Source organism: Muscardinus avellanarius, assembly GCF_963383645.1.
Source record: "Muscardinus avellanarius genome assembly, chromosome: 3".
NCBI lineage: Eukaryota > Metazoa > Chordata > Mammalia > Rodentia > Gliridae > Muscardinus > Muscardinus avellanarius.
Genome location: NC_137788.1, coordinates 31,143,148 through 31,154,533, shown reverse-complemented (window position 1 = coordinate 31,154,533; position 11,386 = coordinate 31,143,148). Strand labels below are relative to the sequence as shown.

General features: G+C 45.2%; 1 protein-coding gene across 1 annotated transcript in view; it reads left to right on the top strand.

The window, feature by feature from the left end:
* Window positions 1-3,769: 3,769 nt before the first annotated feature.
* The window catches only part of GNL2 (G protein nucleolar 2), a gene marked incomplete at both ends in the record, with an annotated part of 35,205 nt that continues 27,588 nt past the window's right edge, over window positions 3,770-11,386 (top strand). Inside the window, 4 exons of the mRNA XM_080690444.1 lie at window positions 3,770-3,833; window positions 6,793-6,877; window positions 8,301-8,395; window positions 11,135-11,274. Of these exons, the coding sequence (XP_080546570.1) occupies window positions 3,770-3,833; window positions 6,793-6,877; window positions 8,301-8,395; window positions 11,135-11,274 (384 nt within the window). The remainder of the gene's footprint in view (window positions 3,834-6,792; window positions 6,878-8,300; window positions 8,396-11,134; window positions 11,275-11,386) is intronic.

Below are 11,386 nucleotides of genomic sequence, written 5' to 3'. Positions count from 1 at the left end.
ACTTCCTGGGTAGCTTCATTATTCTGTTTTCAAGCTGAGAAATTGTAAACCTGGAGGTGTCTTGCCCTTTGGTTGCCATGACATCAGAAAAAAAAAAAAAGAGTGGAAAATAGTCCCTGTATTACAAGCGTGGGAAGAAGCGCAGGCAAAAGAGGCTAGTAACTAAAGTCTGACCTCCCTCCATCGGCTTAGTATCTGCCAGCAGAACAGAGGTTGGTTGTCAGGACTGGCAGTTACAGTTGTAAAAGGAGTGATGGATCAGATGGTAAAAATAGATGGAAAGTGTGTATGATAAGTGCAAGCAGAGTATAAGAACAGGAGAGAAACAACCCATGGTATCATCTGGGAAAATGAAACTCCTTGGCAAGACTTCACAACAGCCTGATTCAAAATTTCATAATGAAATTATGTCTCTGATCAAAGTCCACATGAGCTCATGGGCTGATTTTTGCCATTCGTGTTTATTCTGCTTCGCACCAAGTCGAAGCATCAGAAACACATTAATCTAATCTTCTCCTCGGGAGGAGGCTATTGTACCCTCATTTGGGGGATCGTACAGTGTGGAGCAGAAGGGGGCACGTTTAGACCCTGACTGAGTGTGAAGTTTCCTTCCAACCAATTCTCAGAGTTCCCCCAACACACAGGTTGGGGGCAGGGCCTTCCTAGTAACATTGTGTTTAATCTCAGGACACTTGCCCTTGGGGCAAGAAGGGGGAAGCTCTAGAGAGAGAGGGTATGTCCAGCTCTTGTCTAGGACACAGCCTGCTTTTGCTCTAGAAATAATATTTTGAGGTTGGTTTGTTTCAGGCTCAGAGCTACACAACCATCTCTCCCTCAGAGCGCCCCACTTTATAACAAGTTGTGTTCTCAGCATGAGCTGTACTGCACAAGCCGCTCTTCCTCACACCCAAATATTCCCTCTCTGGCCGATCCTGAAGATGGTAGCTACTCTTGACAACTTGGGGTACCGAAACAGAAGGAAGGCTTCTTGGTTGAAATATTGGTATCTAGAGACTGTGTTTCAGCCACTAGAAACACAATTTTTCTCTGTTTTCTTATTCAATAAATGTTTATTGAGTCCTTACTTTTTTTCGTTTTTTGGTACTGGGGATTGAACCCAGGGGCATTCTGCCTCTGAGCTACACCCCCAATCTTTTTTAAATTTTGAAACAGGGTTGCACTAAGTTACTGATGGTGATCCCACTAAGTTGCTGAGGCTGGTCTCAAAACTGTTATTTTCTGCCGGGCGTGGTGGCACATGCTTGTAATCCCGGCGCTTGGGAGGCAGAGACAGGAGGATCATGCAGGTTCGAAGCCAGCCGCGCAAGCTGGCTTAGGAGATCCTGTTTCCAAATAAAAAATGTAAAAATAGGTCTGGGAGTGTAGCCCAGAGGTAGAAGGGCTTCCAGGAACCCCAGTACCACAAAAAAAAAAAAAAACCTGTTATTTTCTTGATTCAGCCTCCCAAGGACTGGAATTACAGGTGTGTACCACCATGCCTGGTGAGTCCTTACTTTATTTCAGGTGCTTGATCTAAGTTTTGAGGTCCTAGCAGTGAGCAAATTTACAAAAATGCTGTTCTCAATTAGTTTACATTCTAATTTTGGAGAAGCAGCCAATAAACTTGGTAATAAGTTAATTTTAGCAAGTTACCAAGTGCCGTGAAGTCAATAAAATAATGTAACCAAGTAATCGTGGAAGGATGGAAGGTGGTTGACTTAGACAGGAAAGATTTGTCCCAATAGGAAGGATTGCCAGGTAAAATACAAACCAAATATAGTTCAACTTGAATTACAGGTGGGCAATGAGTATTTTTTAATATAAGTCCCAGGCAATATTCAGGATGTACTTATACAAAGAAACAAATTCATATGGGTGTCCTATACTTTTGTTTGCTAGTTCTTGCAACCTTTACCAGTAGGTGACATTTGAGCTGAGAAATTAATGACCAGAAGGAACCAGCTATGCAAAAGTCCAGGGAAAGAGTGATTCAGGCAGAAGGAAAATCCTGTGTAAATGTCAGAGGGAGGCACAAATGAGGTCAGATAATAGGCAGGGGCCAGGTCACAGAATTCTGTAGAGATGGCAAGGAATTTCGGTCCCAGTCTCTCCCTGTGATGAAAAACTATTAGACCACTAAAGAGAGGTCTTTTGTTTTGAACTGAGGGCCTCCAGCATGGGAGGCAAGCTCTCCACTACTGAGCTACATCTCCAACCCAGAGCTTTAAGGAAGAGGATAACATGTTCTTCTCTATGTGGTCAGCCACTTTTGGAAGGGTTTAAAAGACAAATTCAGAAGATAATTAAGTTTATGTTGTTTGCCTGAAGCGTTCTCCCCCACCCCTCCTCTCTCAGTGCTGGGGATTGAACCCAGGGGAGTTCTTTCACTGAGATACATCTCTCTCTCTCTCTTTCTCCCTCTCCCTCTCCCCCTCTCCCTCCCCCTCTCCCTCTCCCTGCACCTCTCCCCCTCCCTCTCCCTCTCTCTCTTGCCATACTGGGGATGGAACCCAGGAGCATTCTACCTCCGAGCTACACCCCCAGGTCTATTTTTTTAATTCTTTCTTTCTTTATTTATTTATTTTTGCGGGTCTGGGAATGGAATCCAGGGGCATTCGACCTCCGAGCTTCACCCCCTGCCCTATTTTTATTCTTTATTTTGAAACAGGGTCTCACTAAATTGCGGAGGTCTTCATTAAGAAGCTGAGGCTGTCCTTGAACTGCGATCCTCCTGTCTCAGCCTCCCGAATGCTGGGATTACAAGCGTGCACCACCACGCCCGGCTTAATTCTTTATTTTGAAACTAGGTCTCACTGAGTTGCAAAGGACCTCACTAAGTAGCTGAGACTGTCTTCGAACCGCGATCCTCCTGTTTCAGCCTCCCAAAGGCTGGGGTTACAAGTGTGTGTGTGCCATCACACCCAGCTCCCAGCTCTTTTTATTTTTTATTTTGAGCCACGGTCTCCTAAACTACCGAGACTGGTCTCAAAATTGCCATTCTCTTGCCTCTGCCGGGCGTGGTAAAGCACGCTTGTAATCCTAGCATTTGGGAGGCTGAGACAGGAGGATCGCAGTTCAAGGACAGCCTCGGCTACTTAGTGAAGCCCTTTGCAACTCAGTGAGACCCTGTTTCAAAATAAAGAATAAAAAATAGGGCTGGAGGGTATACCTCGGAGGTAGAATGCCCCTGGGTTCCATACCCAGTATTGGAAAAAAAAAAATTAAGAGCCGGGCGTAGTGGCGCACTCTTGTAATCCCAGCTTTCAGGAGGCGGAGACACGAGGCTCTCAGTTCGCAGACAGCCTCAGCTATTTAGTGAGACCTTTTGTAACTCGGTGAGACCCTGTTTCAAAATAAAGAATAAAAAATAGGGCTGGGGGTGTAGCTCGTAGGTAGAAAGCCCCAGTGTTCCATCCTCAGTATCGCAACAAAAAAAGGGGGGGAGCTTCTTTATTTAAGCCGGGAGTCCGCGGTTACCCGGCGGTTGCTATGGAGGAGCGGCGTGGGGGTTGCTAGGGGAGGAGCCGGCCGGAGCTCCGCACTGAGCGGTCTCTAAGCGCCGGGCGGGGGCGGAGCCAGGAGCGCGGCGGGTGGCGCGCGTGCGCGCTCGCAGGAAGTCGCGCGGGGAAGGAGGTGGCGCGAGCGGAAGTGACGTTTTCCTGCGCTCGTGGTCTGGCTCGGTTCGCGCGGATCACTTCGGCCGAGCCTGGGAAGTTTGGGATTTGTTTATTTAACGTAAGCTTGAACGAGTCCCCATCCCCTCGGCAAGATGGTGAAGCCCAAGTTCAAAGGACGGAGCACCATCAACCCCTCCAAGGCCAGCACGAACCCTGGTACGGGCGGCGGGGCTTGTGGGTGCAGCTTGGAGGAAGGGCCCCAGGAGGCCCAGGGAGAGGAGGGCACCTGAGTGGCTTTGCCTGGAGTGACCCCGAGCGGAGCGGAGAGACAGGATGAGAATGGAGAGAGCCAGCAACATTTGGGGTGGCTTCGTCACTTGAGACACTTAGGAGGTCTGACAGTTTGCACCGGGCAGGCCCCGGGTGCAGTCACCTGGTCCAGAGTCGGAGGAAGTGAACGCCCGGGCCTCTGGCAGCCTCGCATCCTCTCCATTGAGGGATGCAGAAAAAGATTAAAAGTGGCATAGGGCAACCCTGTGTGCCTTTCACACTTGACCACTCCTTCCTTCCGCCTTCGTTTTAACATTTTTAAACGAGAATGAGATGGTGGATTTGGTCCTTGGAATCACTGTGTCTAGTAAAATGCGTAGAAAACCCTAAAGGTTAATAAATATCACTTCAATACAGGTGTTTTGGGAGAGGTATGTAAGTTTTGACGAGGTTCTACCTTCAGGATGTACTAGATAGGCTTTTGGAGAGCCCCTTCCATTCAGGATTAAAGCTTTGGTGGGTTTTTTTTTGTTTGCAGTACCAGGGATTGAACCCAGGGGCATTCTACCTCTGAGCTACACCCCTAGCTCTGTTTTTTATTCTTTATTTTGAAACGGGGTCTCACTAAGTTGCCGAGGGCCATACTAGGTACTAGATAGATGAGACTGTCTCAAATCTTTGATCCTCCTGTTTCAGCCCCCCAAGTACTAGGATCGATTACATGCGTGTGCCACCACACTCGACTTTAAAGCTTTAAGTATTGCTTAGAAGCTGTGTGCTGTGGCACACACCTGTAATCCCTGTACTGTGGAGGCAGAGAGGAGGATCACAGACTTGAAGCTCATGGGTAGTGATTTAGCAGGACCCTATTTCTAAGTAAAAATAGGACATTGAGTTTTTCCTGGATTGATTATAAGTTAATTCAGTAAGTGTAGACTGGAATTTGAGAATGTTAGGCCCCGAAAGGCCTCAGAGATGACAACTTTATTTTGAAGACATGGAGCCAGCTGGGTTTGGTGGCACCCGCATGTAACACTTGTATTTGGGAGGCTGAGAAAGGAGGATCACAAGTTCGCGACCAGCCTCAGTAATTTGTGAGGCCCTCCACAACTTGGTTAGACCTTTTTCAAAATAAAGAATAAAGAATAGGCCTGGGGGAGTAGCTTGGAGGTAGAATGCTGCTAGGTTTAATCCCCAGTGCCACACAGACACACACACACACACACACACACACACACAGTGGGACTGAATTAAAGTAGAGGAAGTGGCTTGTCAAAATTGGCATGCTTAGTGAATGGTAGAGCTGCTGATCCTGTAATGACAATTTGTTTTCCTTTTGGGGGGAGCCTAGGGATTGAATCTAGGGGCCTCCGAGCTCTGCTTCCAGCTCTATTTTTTATTCTTTATTTTGAAACAGGATCTTAATAAGTTGTGGAGGGCCTCACTAAGTAGCTGAAGCTGGCTGCAAACCTGTGGTCCTCCTGCCTTAGCCTCCCAAGTACAGGGATTACAAGTGTGTGCCACCACACTTGGTAACAGTGTTTTCTACCATATTACTTCAGCAGATAGCGGACTTGAAGGGCTCCCCAACTGAGAAGCCAGGCTAATCTTACCTTTTTCTCTCTGAAATGGAAGCCAAGAATTGCTACCTATTTTGCTGTTGCTTAGACTAAAATTGTTGTTCTTAATTAGGAAATTCAGAAACTAGTGGCCAGGTATGGTGGTGCACACTTGTAATACCAGGACTTGGGAGGCTGAGACAGGAGGATCACAGGTTTGAGGACACCCTTAGCTACTTAGTGAGACCCTGTCTCAAAATAAAATGGCCTGAGAGGTGTAGCTTGGACGTAGCATGCCCCTGGGTTCAATTCCAGCACCAAAAAACAAACAACAACAAAAAGAAACTAGCACATTAAGAATACTTACTTATTAAAGCCGAGCATGGTGACATATACCTGTAATCCCAGTTCTTGGGAGGCTGAAACAGGAGAATTGCAGGTTCGAGGACAGCCTCAGCAAGTAGTGAGACTCTCAACCTAGTGAGTCTCTGTTTCAAACTAAAAATAAAATACGGCTGAGGTGTAGCTCAGAGGTACAATGCCCCTTGGTTCAACAATCCCTAGTACAAAATTAAAAAAAAAAAAGAGTAAGTATTAAAATTGTTCTCTGCTGGGTGTGGTGGCTCAAGTTTATCATCCCAGCACTTGGGAGGCTGAGACAGGAGGATCGCGCAGATTCGAAGCCAGCCTCAGCTAATTAGTGAGGATCTCAGTAACTTAGTGAGACCGTGTTTCCAAAGAAAGTTTAAAATAGGTCTGGGAGTATATCCCAGAGGTAGAAAGCCCCTGGGTTTTATCCCAGTATCACACGCACAAAAAGAAGAAAAAAAAAATTGGTCTCCGTGGTTCCTTGCATGTACCCGGCACTCAATATTTGTTAAATTGAGACACAGGTAGGTAGGGTGTCTTGGTGGTGAGAGCAGATTGTGATCAATGTTTCTGTTTGGATTTTGGCTCTGTAATTAGAAACTGTTTCACTTTGGGCAAGGTGTCTGACCATTGTCCTGGATTGTTTAGCCTGCAGTGTGGACATAATGTATCTTTCTTTATATTAGTGTATAGATTAAATGAGGTGATGCCTGTGATAATGTATAGCACAGTGTTGTAATTAGCCAAAAATATTAGCTATTATTGTCATACACAATACTATTGGAGAACAAAGTTTGGATCAGCTTTGTCATACTATGCAGCTTTGAGTAATAGTTTATTGGAGGAATGTGTGGAGAAAGATTTTGTGGTGAGGCTGCAGCTTGCCTAGTTTGGGTGAGCTTCTTGGTGTATTTTAAGCAGTGGGCATATTTTACTTGTTAATCAAATAGTGGTCTGTCTACTTTTGCCATTCCTAGATCGAGTACAGGGAGCTGGAGGCCAAAACATGAGGGACCGGGCCACAATCCGGCGCCTAAACATGTACAGGCAAAAGGAGCGCAGGTGAGTATTAGGAACTGTCATCCTTTTCCCTGTGTCAGATCCTTGACTTTGAAGCTGGGCGTGGTGGCGCACTCTTGTACTCCCAGTATTTGTGAGGCTGAGATAGGAGGATTGGTGGTTCGCGCCCAGCCTCAGCTACTTAGGCCCTCCACAACTTAGTGAGACCTTGTTTCAAAATAAGGAATAAATAGGTCTGTGAGCCAGGCGTGAAGGCACATGCTTGTAATCCCAGTACTTGGGAGGCTGAGATGGGAGGATCCTGGTTCGTGGCCAGCCTCAGCTACTTAGTAAGGCTCTCTGCAACTTAATGAGACCCTGTTTCAAAATAAAGAATAAAAAGTAGAGCTGGGGGTGTAGCTCAGAGGTAGAAGTCCCCTGGGTTCTATCCCCAGTACTGCAAAGAAAAGAGAAGAAAAGAAAAGGAAAGAAAGAAAGAAAGAAAGAGTGAATGAATCAGAGTTTGGGTGGAGCTAGAGGTAGAATGTCCCTGAGTTCAATCCCCAGTACTACCCACACAGAAGAAATCCTTGACTTTGTGCCCTATTAAGCCTTTGATATTCCCATTCCTCAATAGCCCCAAACAGTAGATTTTCAATTATTATTTATATGAGTATCATTATGATAAACCATACATTTTTGGTTAAATTTATGGGTAATGGAAGATGAAATAGTAACTGATAGACTCCCAAAAAGTAGAGGTCTTGTTCCTCACAGCCCTGGTCTCCACAAATGACCCATTGGATTATCAGTGTTAACTATTTATCAGACAGAAATTCAGAGCAGATAGGACTAGTTATGAATATTGCCAGAAAACTTGTTTTTTAGCGCCAAACTTTAGCTCACAACATTGTGGCACTTGGACGCTCGGCACAACTCTGAGTTCTGCTGAGGCAGCCTCCACTCCGAGGACTTGCTGAGTGTGGCATTTTGCTGGCTGCTCTTAATTTGTTTGGTAATTAGATTTTTCATCTGTTCTAAAAGATGTGTCTAAAACACAACCGTCAATAAACTTAATCTGCCTTAGTCACCTACTTTGCAGTTTGTTTTAGAATTTTGAGTTCCAGGACAAATCACTCTCTACTTAAAATTCATTTAAACCAGCCTTCAAACAATTACCAAAAAACTCAAGTATGTGATTTTTTTTAAAAAAGCAAACAAACAGTAAACGGATTTTTAAACATCAGAATTGTTATTCATCCAGCAGAAATCATTACGTGCTCTGTTGCAAGAGGTTAAATGGCTTTTGGGAAATCTGTTTCAAATGTAGAAGTACTTTTTGTTTACTGAAATCTGTATTTCATGATCATTTAAAACCAAAAAAGAAAAAAAAAAGTCCTTTTGATGGAAAGGGTATTCTGTAAACCAAACTTTGCTATTGCCTTTCTTCTGTCGTCAACCCAAATCTGTTATTTCCTCAATTTAGGAACAGTCGTGGTAAAGTGATTAAACCTCTGCAGTATCAGTCAACAGTGGCTTCTGGCACAGTGGCACGAGTAGAGCCAAATATTAAATGGTTTGGTGAGTATCATCTCCTCTTACTTTGCTTTATAAGATATGTTGCATGTAAAAGACTGGAATGTGAAAATGTCTAAAAGGGAGGAGTGTGAGCTGGGCGTGCTAATGCACACCTGTGATCCCAGTACTTGGAAGGCTGAGGCAGGAGGATCACAGGTTCATGGCCAACCTCGGCGAGATTCTCGGCAACCTAGCAAGACCCTGTTTCGAAAACAAACAGTAATAATAATAAAGGGGGCTGGGATATAGCTCAGAGGTGGAATGCTCCTGGGTTCAACCCCAAGTGCCACAGTAAGTAAATAAAAGGCAGGAGGTGTTTTTTTTTGTTTTTTTTTTTTTTTTTGGTGGTACTGGGGTTCCTGGAAGCCCCTCTACCTCTGGGCTACACTCCCAGACCTATTTTTTACATTTTTATTTGGAAACAGGGTCTCTTAAGCCAGCGCGCGCAGCTGGCTTCGAACCTGCGCGATCCTCCTGTCTCCGCCTCCCAAGCGCGGGGATTACAAGCGTGCGCCACCACGCCTGGCAAATCTCTTCCTTTTTTTTTTTTTTTTTTTTTTTTGGTGGTACTGGGGTTCCTGGAAGCCCTTCTGCCTCCAGGATACACTCCCACGGGATACACTCCCAGACCTATTTTTTAACTTTTTTATGTGGAAACAGGGTCTCTTAAGCCAGCGAGGCTGGCTCCGAACCAGCGTGATCCTCCTGTCTGCCTCCCAAGCCTGGGGTTTACAAGCGTGCGCCACCACGCCCGGCTCAAATCTCTTCTTTTTGAAGTGGGCTCACCATTAATTACTAGCATTCGCAGACCTTGGAATTGGAATTTTCTGGCCTTTTAATTTAATTTCTGGTTGCTTGGAGACATTGCTTTGTGAGAGGTGGTCTTGCCGATGTGTTTGTGCCCTTATCTCCCATAGTGGCTCATGGTATCGATCCACTCAGGAGTGAGCAGAACTGCTCCCTTTGAGAGCTCCCCCTTCCTTTCATCTGGCCTTTCAAGCTTTCTCTTAGCCACTGGGAAGACGTGTGATGGTCATTGTTTACTGGTGTTTGACCTCCTTCCTTGGGGGCGGATGCAGCTGCTACCTTTCAGCATCTTCTATTTTTTGGTGGGATGCCCCCTGAGAACTGCAACGCAGGAAAACGTCAAAGAAAGGGCTGAGTGAGGGTCACAGGGTGAGATGAGGTTCACCTGTAAAACTTGGGAGCCTCAGACAAGAGGATTGCAGATTTGAGGCTAGCCTCAGCAATTTAGAGAGACCTGATTCTTATTTTTTCCAAATAAAATAGAAAAAGGACTAGGGGTATAGTTTAGAGATAGAATCCCCCCTGGGTTCAATCCCCAGTACAAAAAAAAGAAACTAGAAAGAAAGAGCTGGGGGTATATCTCAGCAATATTGTACTCACCCAGCATGTACAAGGCCCTGGGTTGGATTTCCCAGTGCTGCAAAAATAAAGAAAAGAACAGTGTCAAAGAAGACTCAGTAGAGGGGCATTTATCTTGGCCGCTTGGTACTGGGACTCTAGATCCACAGTACCTAAGTTTACAGTCATATACCGCCACTTGTGTGACTATGAGCCTGTTTGGTAATTTTCTTATCTCTAAAATGGGAACAAAAATAGTGCCATCTCATCTAGGTGTGGTGGCACATGCCTCTAAGCCCGGTACTTGGGAGGCTGATGCAGGAGGATTGCAGGTTCAAGGACAATCTCAGCAAGTAGTGAGACTCTCTTTCAAAGTACACATAAAATGGGTGTGTGTAGCTTAGAGGTAGAATGCCTCTGGGATCAATCTCTAGTAGCACAGGGGGGGAAAACAACAAACAAACATAGGACCCTCTCCGAAGTGTTGTGGCAGTTGAAGGAGTAAGTACATTAAAAAGTGCCTGGAACAGTGCCTGACCAATAGTGAGGACAGTGTAAGCGCCGGCGCGGGTCTGAGTCTGTGCCACGCTGCTGTTTAGTTGAACGCTCTCTTCATCTTCCCACAAATCAAGCACCCATTCTTAGGTTCTATTTTAGGGCTTCATTTTGTTCCCTTGCATCAATTTTACTTTTTGATTGTTTGTTCGTTTATTTATTTTGCGGTACTGGGGATTGAACCCAGGGGCGTTCTACCTCCAAGTGATATCCGAGCCCTATTTTTTATTCTTTGTTTTGAAATAGGGCCTCGCTAAGTTGCTGAGGTTGGCTGCAAACCTGCAATCCTCTTGTCTCAGCCTCCCAAGTACTAGGATTATTAAGTGTGCGCCACCATATCCAGCCCACCCATGGATTTTATAGTTAATCGACTAGTTCCTTCAAGCCCTCATAACCCTAAAAAGTATAACTATGACCCTTGAATTTCTCACTGGAGTTTCTGAGCTTCTGGATTCCATGTCTGCACCAGCTGATCAGCTGTGATGGGTTCCAGATTTCTTTGCCAGAACAGCAGGAAGTAGGACATTTGTCAAACTTTAGTTTCACTCAGTGATGTTGATTTTTCAGTTTTATCCAGTCAGGCAATTGAGTGTGGAAATCCATTGAAACCCATTGCTGTGTCCGGTTTGGTGGCTTCATTCATAGTGGAAGAATGCAGGGAGGCCTCCCCTCCCCAAGTTTGAAAATGGCTATGAGGAACAGATGTATAGGTGCTTGGATGGTTGAGAAAAATCTTGCTTTTCAGTGTATCAGTGGAAAGATGAATGCAGAAATAAAGCCAAGTTATTTATTAAATGGCAACATTCTTTATTTGTAAAACAGGAAACACACGTGTGATTAAGCAGTCTTCATTACAAAAATTTCAAGAGGAAATGGATACAGTTATGAAGGATCCATACAAAGTTGTCATGAAGCAAAGCAAGTTACCAATGTCTCTTCTCCAGGATCGAATCCAGCCTCATGTAAGATGTAGGGTATCCCTGGCAATAGAAACTCTCAGGCAAACCCAATGCGGATTCCTCTCTGACTCCCCTGTCTCTGTCTTTACTAAGTAGCGCAGTGAACTTTCTTAGG